Below are 12,029 nucleotides of genomic sequence, written 5' to 3' on the forward strand. Positions count from 1 at the left end.
ATTTTACACCAAAAATGTTTCCATTGATGAATCAGATTGATTTGAATGTGTTTCATCCATACAAATCCCTCCCTGGTGGTCACATGACTCTATAACATAACAGGAGTCATGTGACAAGAGTTTCATGCTGTGGCCTAAAATGTCAAAATGGTTGAATGTGGTGGAGTAAAAATGTGAGATATCAACTATTTTTCTTCAATATGAAATGTTTGCAGGGCCTGACAGGAAGTGGACGGACGCTCTGACCACTTCCTGTTTGCTGAAGTGGGTTTTCAGTTGTTTAAAAACCAAAGGCTTGTTTTAAAAGACAGTTTAAATGGGACTGAGGGAACGACATGTTTGTACTGCAGTTTATATCCAACAACATCGAGCAGTTAAATCAGAGAGTTCATGTTACTAACAGCTCACCTCTCTGCAGCAGACACAGGCTGGACTTTAAAATTAATGAAGCGATCTTCAGACCAGTCACTCTGTAAGGACACAGAGCTGGGTGGAGGTCCAGGCTGGTTCCTGTGAATAATGATGGAGCAGTGATGTGAGTGCTGAGCTGTGACATGGAGAAGAGTCATGGACAGTTAGAGATGGTCATCTCACCTCTGAGCTTTGGTCTGGCTCTCATGTTCCCCACACAGAGTGCTTTTAGAGGGAGGGACTCCCTCCTCTCTGTCCTCACACTGATCCATGCTGCTCAATTCACATCAGCTCACACACACTTTCTACCTTCACCTGCAGAGGAAACACAAATCATTCATGTGCACATCAACTGAAATCCTCCTTTCCATCATGTGTGCTGTCCAAATATCAGCTGCTTCTTTCCTGCTTCATCTCAGTGTCAGCTGAATGCAGTCAGACAGCAGTGTGAGGCAGAGGAAGCTGCCATCAGCTGCTCTACTATCAGTCCACTAGATGGAGCCTGAAGCACACACGATGCATTCACTGACACACACTGATTCACTGTGACTGGAAGCTTCAGTCAGTTCAACACGTGTGAACAACATTTTAAACATGTCAGCTGATCCATGATTCAAAGAGGATCAGCAGAGTTAAAGCTTCACACTAATTCTTCCTGCTGAGTTTGCAGAGAACTGCACACACACTGATTCACTGCTAATGAGAAGCTGCTTCCATCCAGTAATTCATCATCCATCAGCTCTGCTGCTGCTCTCAGTCCTGGACTCTGATCACAAACTAAAAGCAGCTTTTTAACTCGTGTCTGTAAGAACTCTTAGTGTTAGCTTAGCGTTAGCTTAGCATTAGCTTAGTGTTAGCATGCTGTGTGGCTAGCTTAGCATCAGAGCTCTGCAGGTGTCTCGTGTGTAAATATTAATCACAGTGACAGTAAAGGAGGTAAAGGGCTGTGACGTCATCACGTACGCTGCGTCCTCTGTGCTCTGAGTGAACTCACAAAGTACAAACTACAAGTACACAAACACGAACGTAGCTCAGAGTGGCGGACACACTCGGCCTCGTTGGTCCAGCTGTGAGTCCGTTACCGTGAACTATGGAGCGGCAGATTTGTGCTGAACTAAGCTGCACACAGCTGATGTTAGCCAGGAAAACATTACACACTGACTTTAATGGAGAGACCGGAAATACAAACACACACAGTTTGTTGTGTGAAGAAATCAAACATGAGCTGAACAAACAGTAAAGTTCCTAAAGACAAACTGTTAAAGGAGGAAACAAAGCAAACTTACAGTTTCTTCACACACCAACAACAAGCTCCACTGCACGAAGTTCAGGAAGTGAAAGTAAACTTTGAGCAGGAAGGAAACACCCAAAGAGACGTTTGAGGGCAATCTGGAGCATTGGACACTGTGTGCTGCGTTCACATGCACCTCGGAAACTCCAAACCTCTGGCAGGCTGTGATTTATTTCTGCTGTTTCTCCTCTTTGAAATATAAACATCCGTCATCACTTTGTTGTTCTTCCTGCAGCGTTTAAATATTTCAACACTGAACTGATGTTTGTTCAAAGCTCATTTCAACCTGTTGAAGTCATGAATGAAAGCGCAGACTGAGAGTGGATCACATGATGTTTAAGGTGTGTCATGTGACATGTTCAGTATTGTCACACATGTCTAGATTGTCCCTGATATCATAACTGCTCAAACACTGATGATTATATTTGAAGAATTATTACTGATAGCAGCAAAGTTTGAATGGAGCTCTCTGTCTGTGCTGATTTGTCGCCCTCTGGAGGTCAAAGCACAAACTGCATGACGTCACTGTAACCACCACAGTGACAGGAAGTGTTTTTATGACTGAAACACTGAAATGATGCTAACGGCTGTCATTAGGCTCACTGACAGCAGTGCTGATGTGTTCATGTCAAACACTGGCTCAGGTCAGACTCCTTCATCCTTCTCCAACGTGAGGCTGCGACCCACAGGAGCTCTGACCTTTGACCTCCTGACACTAACCATTTTAGTCTTGTTGCATCTTTAAATGCAAATCCATCCAAACTGTAGCCGAGAAAAAGAAGCTGGAAGTTGTTCTATGAATGATGTTCATCCCAGAGTTTCTGTTTCCAGCTCAGACGTGTTAAACGCTGCTGCTGTGCTACATTTGTCATTTCCTGCTTTCACTTCCATCCGTCAAAGTGCTGAACTCATCTGATCACTTTAATGCAGTAAAACAGGAGCTGTAAGTCTGACATTTATTTACTGTCATTACAAACAGACACAGCTGGATTAGCATCCAGACAAAGGGCATGAAAAAATTAACTGTTTGCACACTGAGCATGTGCAAAGCAGCAGCCACCATCCTGTCACACTGAGCATGTGCAAACACAGCAGCCACCTTCCTGTCACACTGAGCATGTGCAAACACAGCAGCCACCATCCTGTCACACTGAGCATGTGCAAACACAGCAGCCACCATCCTGTCACACTGAGCATGTGCAAACACAGCAGCCACCATCCTGTCACACTGAGCATGTGCAAACACAGCAGCCAACAACCTGTCACACTGAGCATGTGCAAACACAGCAGCCAACAACCTGTCACACTGAGCATGTGCAAACACAGCAGCCAACATCCTGTCACACTGAGCATGTGCAAACACAGCAGCCAACATCCTGTCACACTGAGCATGTGCAAACACAGCAGCCAACATCCTGTCACACTGAGCATGTGCAAACACAGCAGCCAACAACCTGTCACACTGAGCATGTGCAAACACAGCAGCCAACAACCTGTCACACTGAGCATGTGCAAACACAGCAGCCAACAACCTGTCACACTGAGCATGTGCAAACACAGCAGCCAACATCCTGTCACACTGAGCATGTGCAAACACAGCAGCCAACATCCTGTCACACTGAGCATGTGCAAACACAGCAGCCAACATCCTGTCACACTGAGCATGTGCAAACACAGCAGCCAACAACCTGTCACACTGAGCATGTGCAAACACAGCAGCCAACATCCTGTCACACTGAGCATGTGCAAACACAGCAGCCAACATCCTGTCACACTGAGCATGTGCAAACACAGCAGCCAACATCCTGTCACACTGAGCATGTGCAAACACAGCAGCCAACATCCTGTCACACTGAGCATGTGCAAACACAGCAGCCAACAACCTGTCACACTGAGCATGTGCAAACACAGCAGCCAACAACCTGTCACACTGAGCATGTGCAAACACAGCAGCCAACATCCTGTCACACTGAGCATGTGCAAACACAGCAGCCAACATCCTGTCACACTGAGCATGTGCAAACACAGCAGCCAACATCCTGTCACACTGAGCATGTGCAAACACAGTAGCCAACATCCTGTCACACTGAGCATGTGCAAACACAGCAGCCAACAACCTGTCACACTGAGCATGTGCAAACACAGCAGCCAACATCCTGTCACACTGAGCATGTGCAAACACAGCAGCCAACATCCTGTCACACTGAACATGTGCAAACACAGCAGCCAACATCCTGTCACACTGAACATGTGCAAACACAGCAGCCACCATCCTGTCACACTGAGCATGTGCAAACACAGCTCTCAGCTTCCATCACTCACAAGCTCCACCCTCCAGTTAAAAGCCCAGAACAAAGCTTGTGACCAACACAGCGCAGACAGAGGTGATGTCCACGCTCTGTTTCTGGGTGGGAAACTCACCTGTGGGTGTGGCTGTTCCTCCCCTACAATCTCTGATGTCACAGCTGCTAAATTAGACTGAAGCCAGACTCAAACAGAAACAGCCTCAAAGACTCAGAGAGAGAGCGCTGCTCCATCTCTGGACCCAGATATATGTTCCACCACCACGCTGCAATGCATCCTGGGATAGGGTGGGCCCACCTGTCCTTCAAATCCAGGGAGAAGGAGGACACGTTTGTGGGAGTCTGGACGGCCTTCGTGGCCTCGCTGTGATGTCATGAACCTTCAGAGGAAGCAGAGGCTGAATTGAAACACACCTGTGACTTCCTGTGTTCTGCTCTGACAGCTGCCATGTGTCACAGTGTGGATAATAAAGCCATCAAACTGCACTCAGCTCCAATAACACCATCAGTGTTTGATGTCCAGAGGATTCATCAGCTTTAACCATGATAGAAGCAGGAAGTTAAGATGAAGATGAACCATGTTGTGACTGAAGGACAAAGCTGAAACATACAGATGTGAACAGATGTGTGGAAAATTAAGCAGCAGCCATGTTTGGAGGCTCACTGAAGTCCTCCCAGCCACCATGTGTCCATGTGAGGGCAGTGGGTCTCAGGAGGTTCATAAAAACAAATGTTGAATGACTTCTTTGCCTCTTGTTGGTCGGTCAGCTCTGCAGCTACAGAGTTGCTTTTTGTGTCTCTGAACCTGAAGCTTGTCCTCTCTTCAAATCTTTGTCCTGCTACAGCGGACGAGCCCAACGGCAAAACAGCTTACCAAAGCTGTACTAAAACATTTTTTAACAGATTTCTGCCAAAATCAGTTCGAGGTCAGTAAGCACAACCAGAATTCATACATAAGGCACACTCTCAATATTTGAGGAAATTAAAGGATTTTAAGCCTTATAGTGTGGAAAATACGTTATACAGAAGAAAAGAATATATCGTCAGTCGTCCAGTCACACTTTCTACCTTCACCTGTGCAGGAAAGACTGAGAGCAGAGCTGAAACCAAGCGTCCAATCAGTGAGCAGCATCAACACCTGAGCTTCATTCAGACTCTGTTATTGAAGATGTTGTTGGTACAAAGTTCATCTGCTGCTCACATGAATCCATGAAAGATTTATTTCACTGAATGTTTCTTCAAAGCTCATTTCAACCTGTTGAAGTCATGAATGAAAGTGCAGACTGAGAGTGGATCACATGATGTTTAAGGTGTGTCATGTGACATGTTCAGTATTGTCACACATGTCTAGATTGTCCCTGATATCATAACTGCTCAAACACTGATGATTATATTTGAAGAATTATTACTGATGGCAGCAAAGTTTGAATGGAGCTCTCTGTCTGTGCTGATTTGTCGCCCTCTGGAGGTCAAAGCACAAACTGCATGATGTCACTGTAACCACCACAGTGACAGGAAGTGTTTTTATGACTGAAACACTGAAATGATGCTAACGGCTGTCGTTAGGCTCACTGACAGCAGTGCTGATGTGTTCATATCAAACACTGGCTCAGGTCAGACTCCTTCATCCTTCTCCAGCGTGAGGCCGCCCTCAGACCCACAGGAGCTCTGACCTTTGACCTCCTGACCCTAACCATTTTAGTCTTGTTGCATCTTTAAATGCAAATCCATCCAAACTGTATATTTTTAATTAATTAACAATAAAGCTCAACACTACACCAGCTTCTAGCTTTGATTGACACAAAACTTAAAAATCAGCCTAATTCTGAGGACTCGCTGCATGACACTTACAGTTTTTGTCATTGTTGATTCTTAGCTCACAAACAGTTCTTATAAGGACTAACTAGTGCTGACAGTTTAGCTCTTCATAAAGTTACAGGAGGATAAAATAAACATGAGATCATTGAAATAATCCTGTCTGATTACACGTGAGAACAATAAACGCTGTAACACAAACTGAACAGTAATGTAACGACACTCATCTCTCACGTCTGCACTAAACTAAAACGTCACTACTTCCACATCTAGTTGGTTTTAATGGAGGCGGAGTCTCCCTGCCCAGTGCGCGCTCAGGATAATTAACATGTCACAACACAGGAAGTGAGCGCATGTAAATCAGAAAGTGTCAGGTTGCCTAGCAACCATGACACTAGGTCTTGAAACGCACTGAGGGAAATGAAGTGAAAGATCTTCGTTCTAACTGACAGGTTTCACTGACACTCAGAGACTTGCAACAACATGAAAACATCACTGTAACACTCAAAACTGCAATCATATGAAATCATAAGTGAAGGACTGTGATGATGTTGTGTTATGGAGTCGCCTTCCCATCTCTGCCTCACTATCCCCTTTAACAGGTCAGCCTGGCTGATAGGCCGCCTCGGGGAACGCCCCCACCTCCACAGGTGCTACTATTGTCCGCTTAGTCCACAGTGGATTAAAAGAATATTGTGCAACAACACTAACACACAATATCAGGATAAAACCTGATATTTAAATATCAATAAACAAACATATAAATATGACAATAAAATGATGGAAGTAAAACCAACACTATGTACCAATGCACAGTCTGATCAAACTGTGTGACATCAGCATGTTTCACACAGCTGTGACATTAAAGATCAAACTAATAATGAATCACTTTGTTTGTGCAGCAGCGTCAGGAAATGTTCAGGAGCTCGTCTCTTCCTTCCAGCTGCTCTGATGGATCAATAAACCTGTGATAATGTTGTAAAGTGAGTTTGTTTCTGCACTGTGTGAACTCGACACACACACTGAGTCAGTTTCTGGAGCATCCAGCACACAGTCTGACTGCAGCTCTGCTGGACCTGAGCGATCCCTCTGATCTTCTTCTTTCTAATCCTGTCCATCCTGCTCACCTCCAACCAAACTCTCAGCATCTTCAGCTCTGCCACCTGCAGCTCCTCCTGTCTGTGTGCCACCGTCTCCATCACAGCAGGTCTCACTGCATCTCCTCCTCTTCACTCTTACTGCTCTCCTCCTGTCATAGATCAATCAGCCCTGACCTCCTCCTCATCTCTCCTTCTTTGTACTTTCTCTTCTCTGCAGACTCTCCTCCTCACTCTCACTGCAGATCATAACTTTGTCTGCAAACATCAGAGTGTTCATCAGCACTGCAAACGATAAAGGGCTCAGAGCCACCTCTTTGTGACCCCCACTGCCTGAGCCTGTGAGTATTTAGAAAGTAGAAGGACAGAAACTCCAGGTGTGGACGAGGCTCGTTGCATCATCCCCAAAAACAGCTGCTGCTGTGATTCCTGCTGAAGTGTCTGAATATCAGGAAATGTTAAAGAAACAATCGTAAAGTTGTGTTTCCAGTTTGTCGTTATTAGAAACATTATCAGCCACAGGCTGAATGGATTCAATGGAGTAAACTGATACTGGTCCCACCATGACCTCTGACCTCTGACCTGCATCTACAGCACTGAGCCCTGACAGTGAGCAGCACTTGTTTCTTCAGCAGGATGTTTCCCTCCCTGCTGCAGACGGTGCAGGTGGAGGTGTTTGTGTCTCCATCTGTGGGTATTTCAGGGTCAGACTGAGGTCTCCAGGTTACAGCAGCTTTCTCTTCATCTTCGTTGGGTCTCTGTAAAACTTGTGTGTCTCAGTTTGTTCCTGATGTGTTCCTGACTCGTTCTTTGGTAACTAGTCTGCAGCGTCCTGTAAAGTGCTGCAGACATGTTGGATGAAGAGCAGAAGAACAGACAGACTGAGCCTCCACAGTCGGCCGTGTCTCACACGCTTCGTTTCTTTGGGCCTCAGCATCAGCAACGTGTCTGCGGAGGATGTAGGTTTGAGTGACCACAACTGCGTCTTTGTTGACCTTCACTTGAGGACATGCCATTGGATAAAAGAGTCGATTTTAAACTTTAGACACAAAACTCAGATCAGAAAATGGGAGAAATTCCAAAGTTTTGTTGGACACAATCAGCTGTTGCGTCTCGAGCTGCCTCACCTATAAATGTGCGCTCTACAGCAGACAGCAACAAAAGTCTGATTTTCTGTAGATAAGATCAAAGAAATCGATGACAAACCCCCCCAGAGCGTTCTTGTTGTGGCAGCTCACTGCTGCTCTACTTTTACACCTGTGACATTTGATGATAATTAGCCGTCTTCAGCTCCCTCAGATATTCTCCCCACAAAGCTTTTTGCCTTGTAAACCGTTTTAACGCTTTTCTTCAGACTGGAGTGTTCCAGCTTTTTCAAACATGCTGTTGTGGAAGCAAAGCTCAGCAAACCCAGCTTAGATCCAACATTATAGATCAGTTTCTCCTTCAGGTCAAAGCTTGTTGAGAAGCCGCTTGCTGCCCACCTCACAGCCTGCTTGAAGAAACACGACATCTATGACCGTTTCCACTCTGGTTTTGGTCAAATGCATCCACTGACACTGCAATACTAACAGGAACCAGTTATACTGTGATGTCAGCAGATGGTGGAAAATACACAGTCCTGGTCTTGTTGGAGCTCTCCTGCTCTGAACATCTGAAGCTCTCCACCACATGACTGAGCACAACTCAGGGAGGAACATTTACTGAAGCTGCTGCAACATTTCCTGTCAGCACATGATTGTGTGACAGTCAAGGAGCCACCAGAGGACACCTGCTAACAGGGCTGGGTATCCTCACTGATTTCTACAATCCATTCACTTTTAATCGCTGAAGTTTGCCTCAGACAGTCAGAAATATTATCATTCATTTCCATATTTTTATATCTATAAAAAGAAAGCTGACACTGTGAGACTTCATCAGAGGTGTGAGCATCACAGCAGATGTGTCAAAGTAACTGAGGATAAAACAGAAAAACATGAAGCAGATTTTCCTGGCCTGGCTTTTTATAGCAGATGACCTTAAAAATATTCTGCAGTAGAACAAAAACACATGTGAACATGACCTGATGAAGTGAAGCAGAGCAAAGTTACAGAGGTTTGATTACAGACACAGCTGAGAGTTTTGCAGTTTTGCATCATTTTACAAAGTTTGTTCAGTTTGAACAGCAGAAATGAGACTAAGTCAAAAACAACAACAAACCCAGCGGCCGACAGCGCTGTCAACAACGGTAGACTGGTGGGTAATAACAAGCCAATAATGCAGAAAACAGAGATTTTTAGATGGAAACTGATTCTGATGCGTCTTTGTGCAGAATCCATGTTCCTGCTCTCAGTTACTGTTTTAGCTGTTTGATGGTTGTTGAAACTGTGGCAGCTTTAACCTGAGATTCAGGCGTTTCAGGTAAAATACATTTATATTTAAAAATCGATTCAGGATTTTAATGGATCAATGTGACGTCATCCAAGCTAGAATTGATTCAATCACTAATCAAAACCCACCCCTACCTGCTAACCATCGGCATTATGGGTAGTGTAGTAGGAGACACTCACCTGACTTAAAATAGTGCTGGAAATGAAATAAAAGATCTCCAGAGACGATGAGTACAAGAACCAGGAGAACCAGGAAGACCAGAAGAACCAGGAGAACCAGGAGAACCAGGAGAGCCAGCAGAGCCAGGAGAGCCAGGAGAACCAGCAGAACCAGGAAGACCAGGAGAACCAGGAGAGCCAGGACAACCAGGAGAGCCAGGAGAGCCAGGAGAACCAGCAGAACCAGCAGAACCAGGAAGACCAGGAGAACCAGGAGAGCCAGGAGAGCCAGGAGAATCAGGAGGACCAGGAAGACCAGGAGAACCAGGAGAGCCAGGAGAGCCAGGAGAGCCAGGAGAGCCAGGAGAACCAGCAGAACCAGGAAGACCAGGAGAACCAGGAGAGCCCGGAGAACCCGGAGAATCAGGAGAACCAGGAGAACCAGGAGATTCTCTCCTGGTCATGGTCTGCATCTGCACCTCAATCCTTCCATATCCCTCACGGTCCCTGCAATTTAAAAATGAAAACGTCCCCTGAAAACCCTCTTTTGCCCTCTGTCAGCTGAGCACAATCAGACATGCACAATAAAGTTGTTCATTGTCTCTTAAAAATTCCCAGGGATTCTCCCCTGGAGTAGTTTCACTCCAGGCCCTGTCGTAAGAAAAAACATTAGCCAGTGGTGTGTCCTGCTGTAAATCATGTGATTAGATCCCACGATTAACCCTCTGCTGTGGAAAAAGTGATGTAGATGTTAGCGCAGCGCATCTGTATGAACACTTTCTCACAGTGACCTCTGCACTGTAAACAATACAAGGCCATGAATAACACACTGCTGGTAAATTCACAAAGGCACAGAAAGTGGTGATTAAAAGGTTAAATCAGCACGGCCCAAAAGCTCATGCAACCTGCTGCTGTCACCTTTCTGCTCCTGTAAAAAGAAACAAACATACATCCACCCTTTTGTCAGGTCAAGGTGGAGGTGCAATCTTGCATACTGGTGTCAACTTAGTCAAAGCTTTTGTCAGTCCAGTCAGTCCCCATTTTTTATTTGCTGACAGTAGAACCTTTCGTGACGCAATAAGTTTCTACTGCCAGCAATGACGTCATTTCAAAAAAGAAAAAGAATTTAGACTGGATTACCTCGCTGAATCCTTTTGACAGGGACTTGTTTTCTGATTGTCCCAAATAAGTGGCTTTCTCCTGAACCCATTTTAATTTTGGAGAAGCTCACTTGCGATTGTTCAACATGTTGTGTAGCGCTTTCAATCCCGATCTTGCCGGCCTGCTTGAAAAAGAGAAAATTGCCAAACAAAACATCTCAGTGCACTGCTAAAAATAAAAATATGAAGGCCTCTTGTTAGAAGTTGTCTAAGTGTACTCTCTTAGAATGATAGATCAAAACTGGTTCAAAGTGGTACCAAAGGAAAATGCATCATAAATCTCCAAAACTTTCATCCACCAGTCACACCTCACACAACAGCAATATTCTATCAGATAATGAGTTTTGTTTTCCAAATGTGTGTCATGATAAGACCTCCCCACACATCAGAAACCAGAAACTCAATAATCTATTAGTCTCCACTCATCTGACCCTCCTGCATCATTCTGTTCACCCCTGCTATGATTCAATCATCCTTCCCCAAAAATAACACTAGTTCACTCGTCTATGTATCACTGCTTAACCCACTAAGCTAACCGGACAAGATGATGGTAACAGAAATGCTTAAAATACTATTTGGTCTTCATGAGCTTCATTGCATGTGTGTTTGTGTTAGTAGGATTAATGCATTTTTCTGTTTGTGTAATTTTGTGTACCTCTCCTCTTTGAGGTGCTCCAGACACTTTTCAATTCTCCACGCAAGGCAGTCGTTTTTCTTCCCAGTTTCCTAAACCCAAATTTCATTCCCACACTACAACAGCCTTCCTCCATGTCCTCCCCTGCTCCCTCCACTGTGGTCTCATCTCCCCCCTTGCAGCAGTCCAGTGAGAGTCAGTTGTCTTTCAGCTTTGTCCTGTTTTCCACTGTCTCATTTTGCCATTTTGCTCCAAAAGTGGCAAATGTCCAACTCAGGCAGTCTTTTCAAAAGTCCATTCACACACAGTGAAGTTGCAGCTCGTTGGAAATGCACATCCATCCATCCAGTCATGATGATGCCATTTTTCTCCTTGCTGTCGCTGTCTTGCACAGCTTTTGCTGCTGGACCTTTTCTTCACTGCTCCGGATGCTGCTGTGAGCTCTTGATATCCATCGTTGTTCTGGATCTGCATTTCTTGAGAGATTCTTGGAGTTTGTGTTCTCAGGGTGACAAACACATGGAAGTTAAGCTGTAAAACAATTCAGCCAAAACTTGGCTTGAGTGTTTCTAATCATGTTAACCTATAATTTTCTTCCGACTGCTGCACGTAGAAAATTGATCCGGGTCTGCTCTTCACCTGCAAGTGACACACGGAGACATTTTGATTTCTCGCAGCTTAAAACAACACATCTCCCCTCTCTGGTTCTGAATTCCCCTTTCTTAAAAACCCAGAGAGATTGTTCTACATTGAAAACCCTCTTCCTATTTTATTGCTTATTTTTACCAAC

The 12,029-nt window shown here is 44.9% G+C and overlaps 2 protein-coding genes across 4 annotated transcripts in view; one reads left to right on the forward strand and one right to left on the reverse strand.

The window, feature by feature from the left end:
• The window catches only part of LOC148105994 (Fc receptor-like B), a 385,026-nt gene that overhangs the window by 200,446 nt on the left and 172,551 nt on the right, over positions 1 to 12,029 (forward strand). The gene's annotated exons all lie outside the window — the stretch shown is intronic.
• LOC102777248 (NLR family CARD domain-containing protein 3-like) overlaps positions 1 to 12,029 on the reverse strand; it is a 1,099,208-nt gene that overhangs the window by 21,432 nt on the left and 1,065,747 nt on the right. The window contains exons 1-2 of one of the 3 annotated variants that reach the window (XM_087837893.1): positions 595 to 725; positions 409 to 510 (exon numbers count right to left, since the gene is read on the reverse strand). The exons of the other annotated variants lie outside the window; for them this stretch is intronic. Of the exons in view, the coding sequence (XP_087694019.1) occupies positions 409 to 510; positions 595 to 683 (191 nt within the window). The 5' untranslated portion in view covers positions 684 to 725. Of the gene's footprint in view, positions 1 to 408; positions 511 to 594; positions 726 to 12,029 lie in introns of those variants that run through there. 3 annotated transcript variants of the gene reach the window in all.

Source organism: Neolamprologus brichardi, chromosome 3 (assembly GCF_056152115.1).
Source record: "Neolamprologus brichardi isolate AB-2024 chromosome 3, ASM5615211v1, whole genome shotgun sequence".
In the NCBI taxonomy this organism is placed as follows: domain Eukaryota; kingdom Metazoa; phylum Chordata; class Actinopteri; order Cichliformes; family Cichlidae; genus Neolamprologus; species Neolamprologus brichardi.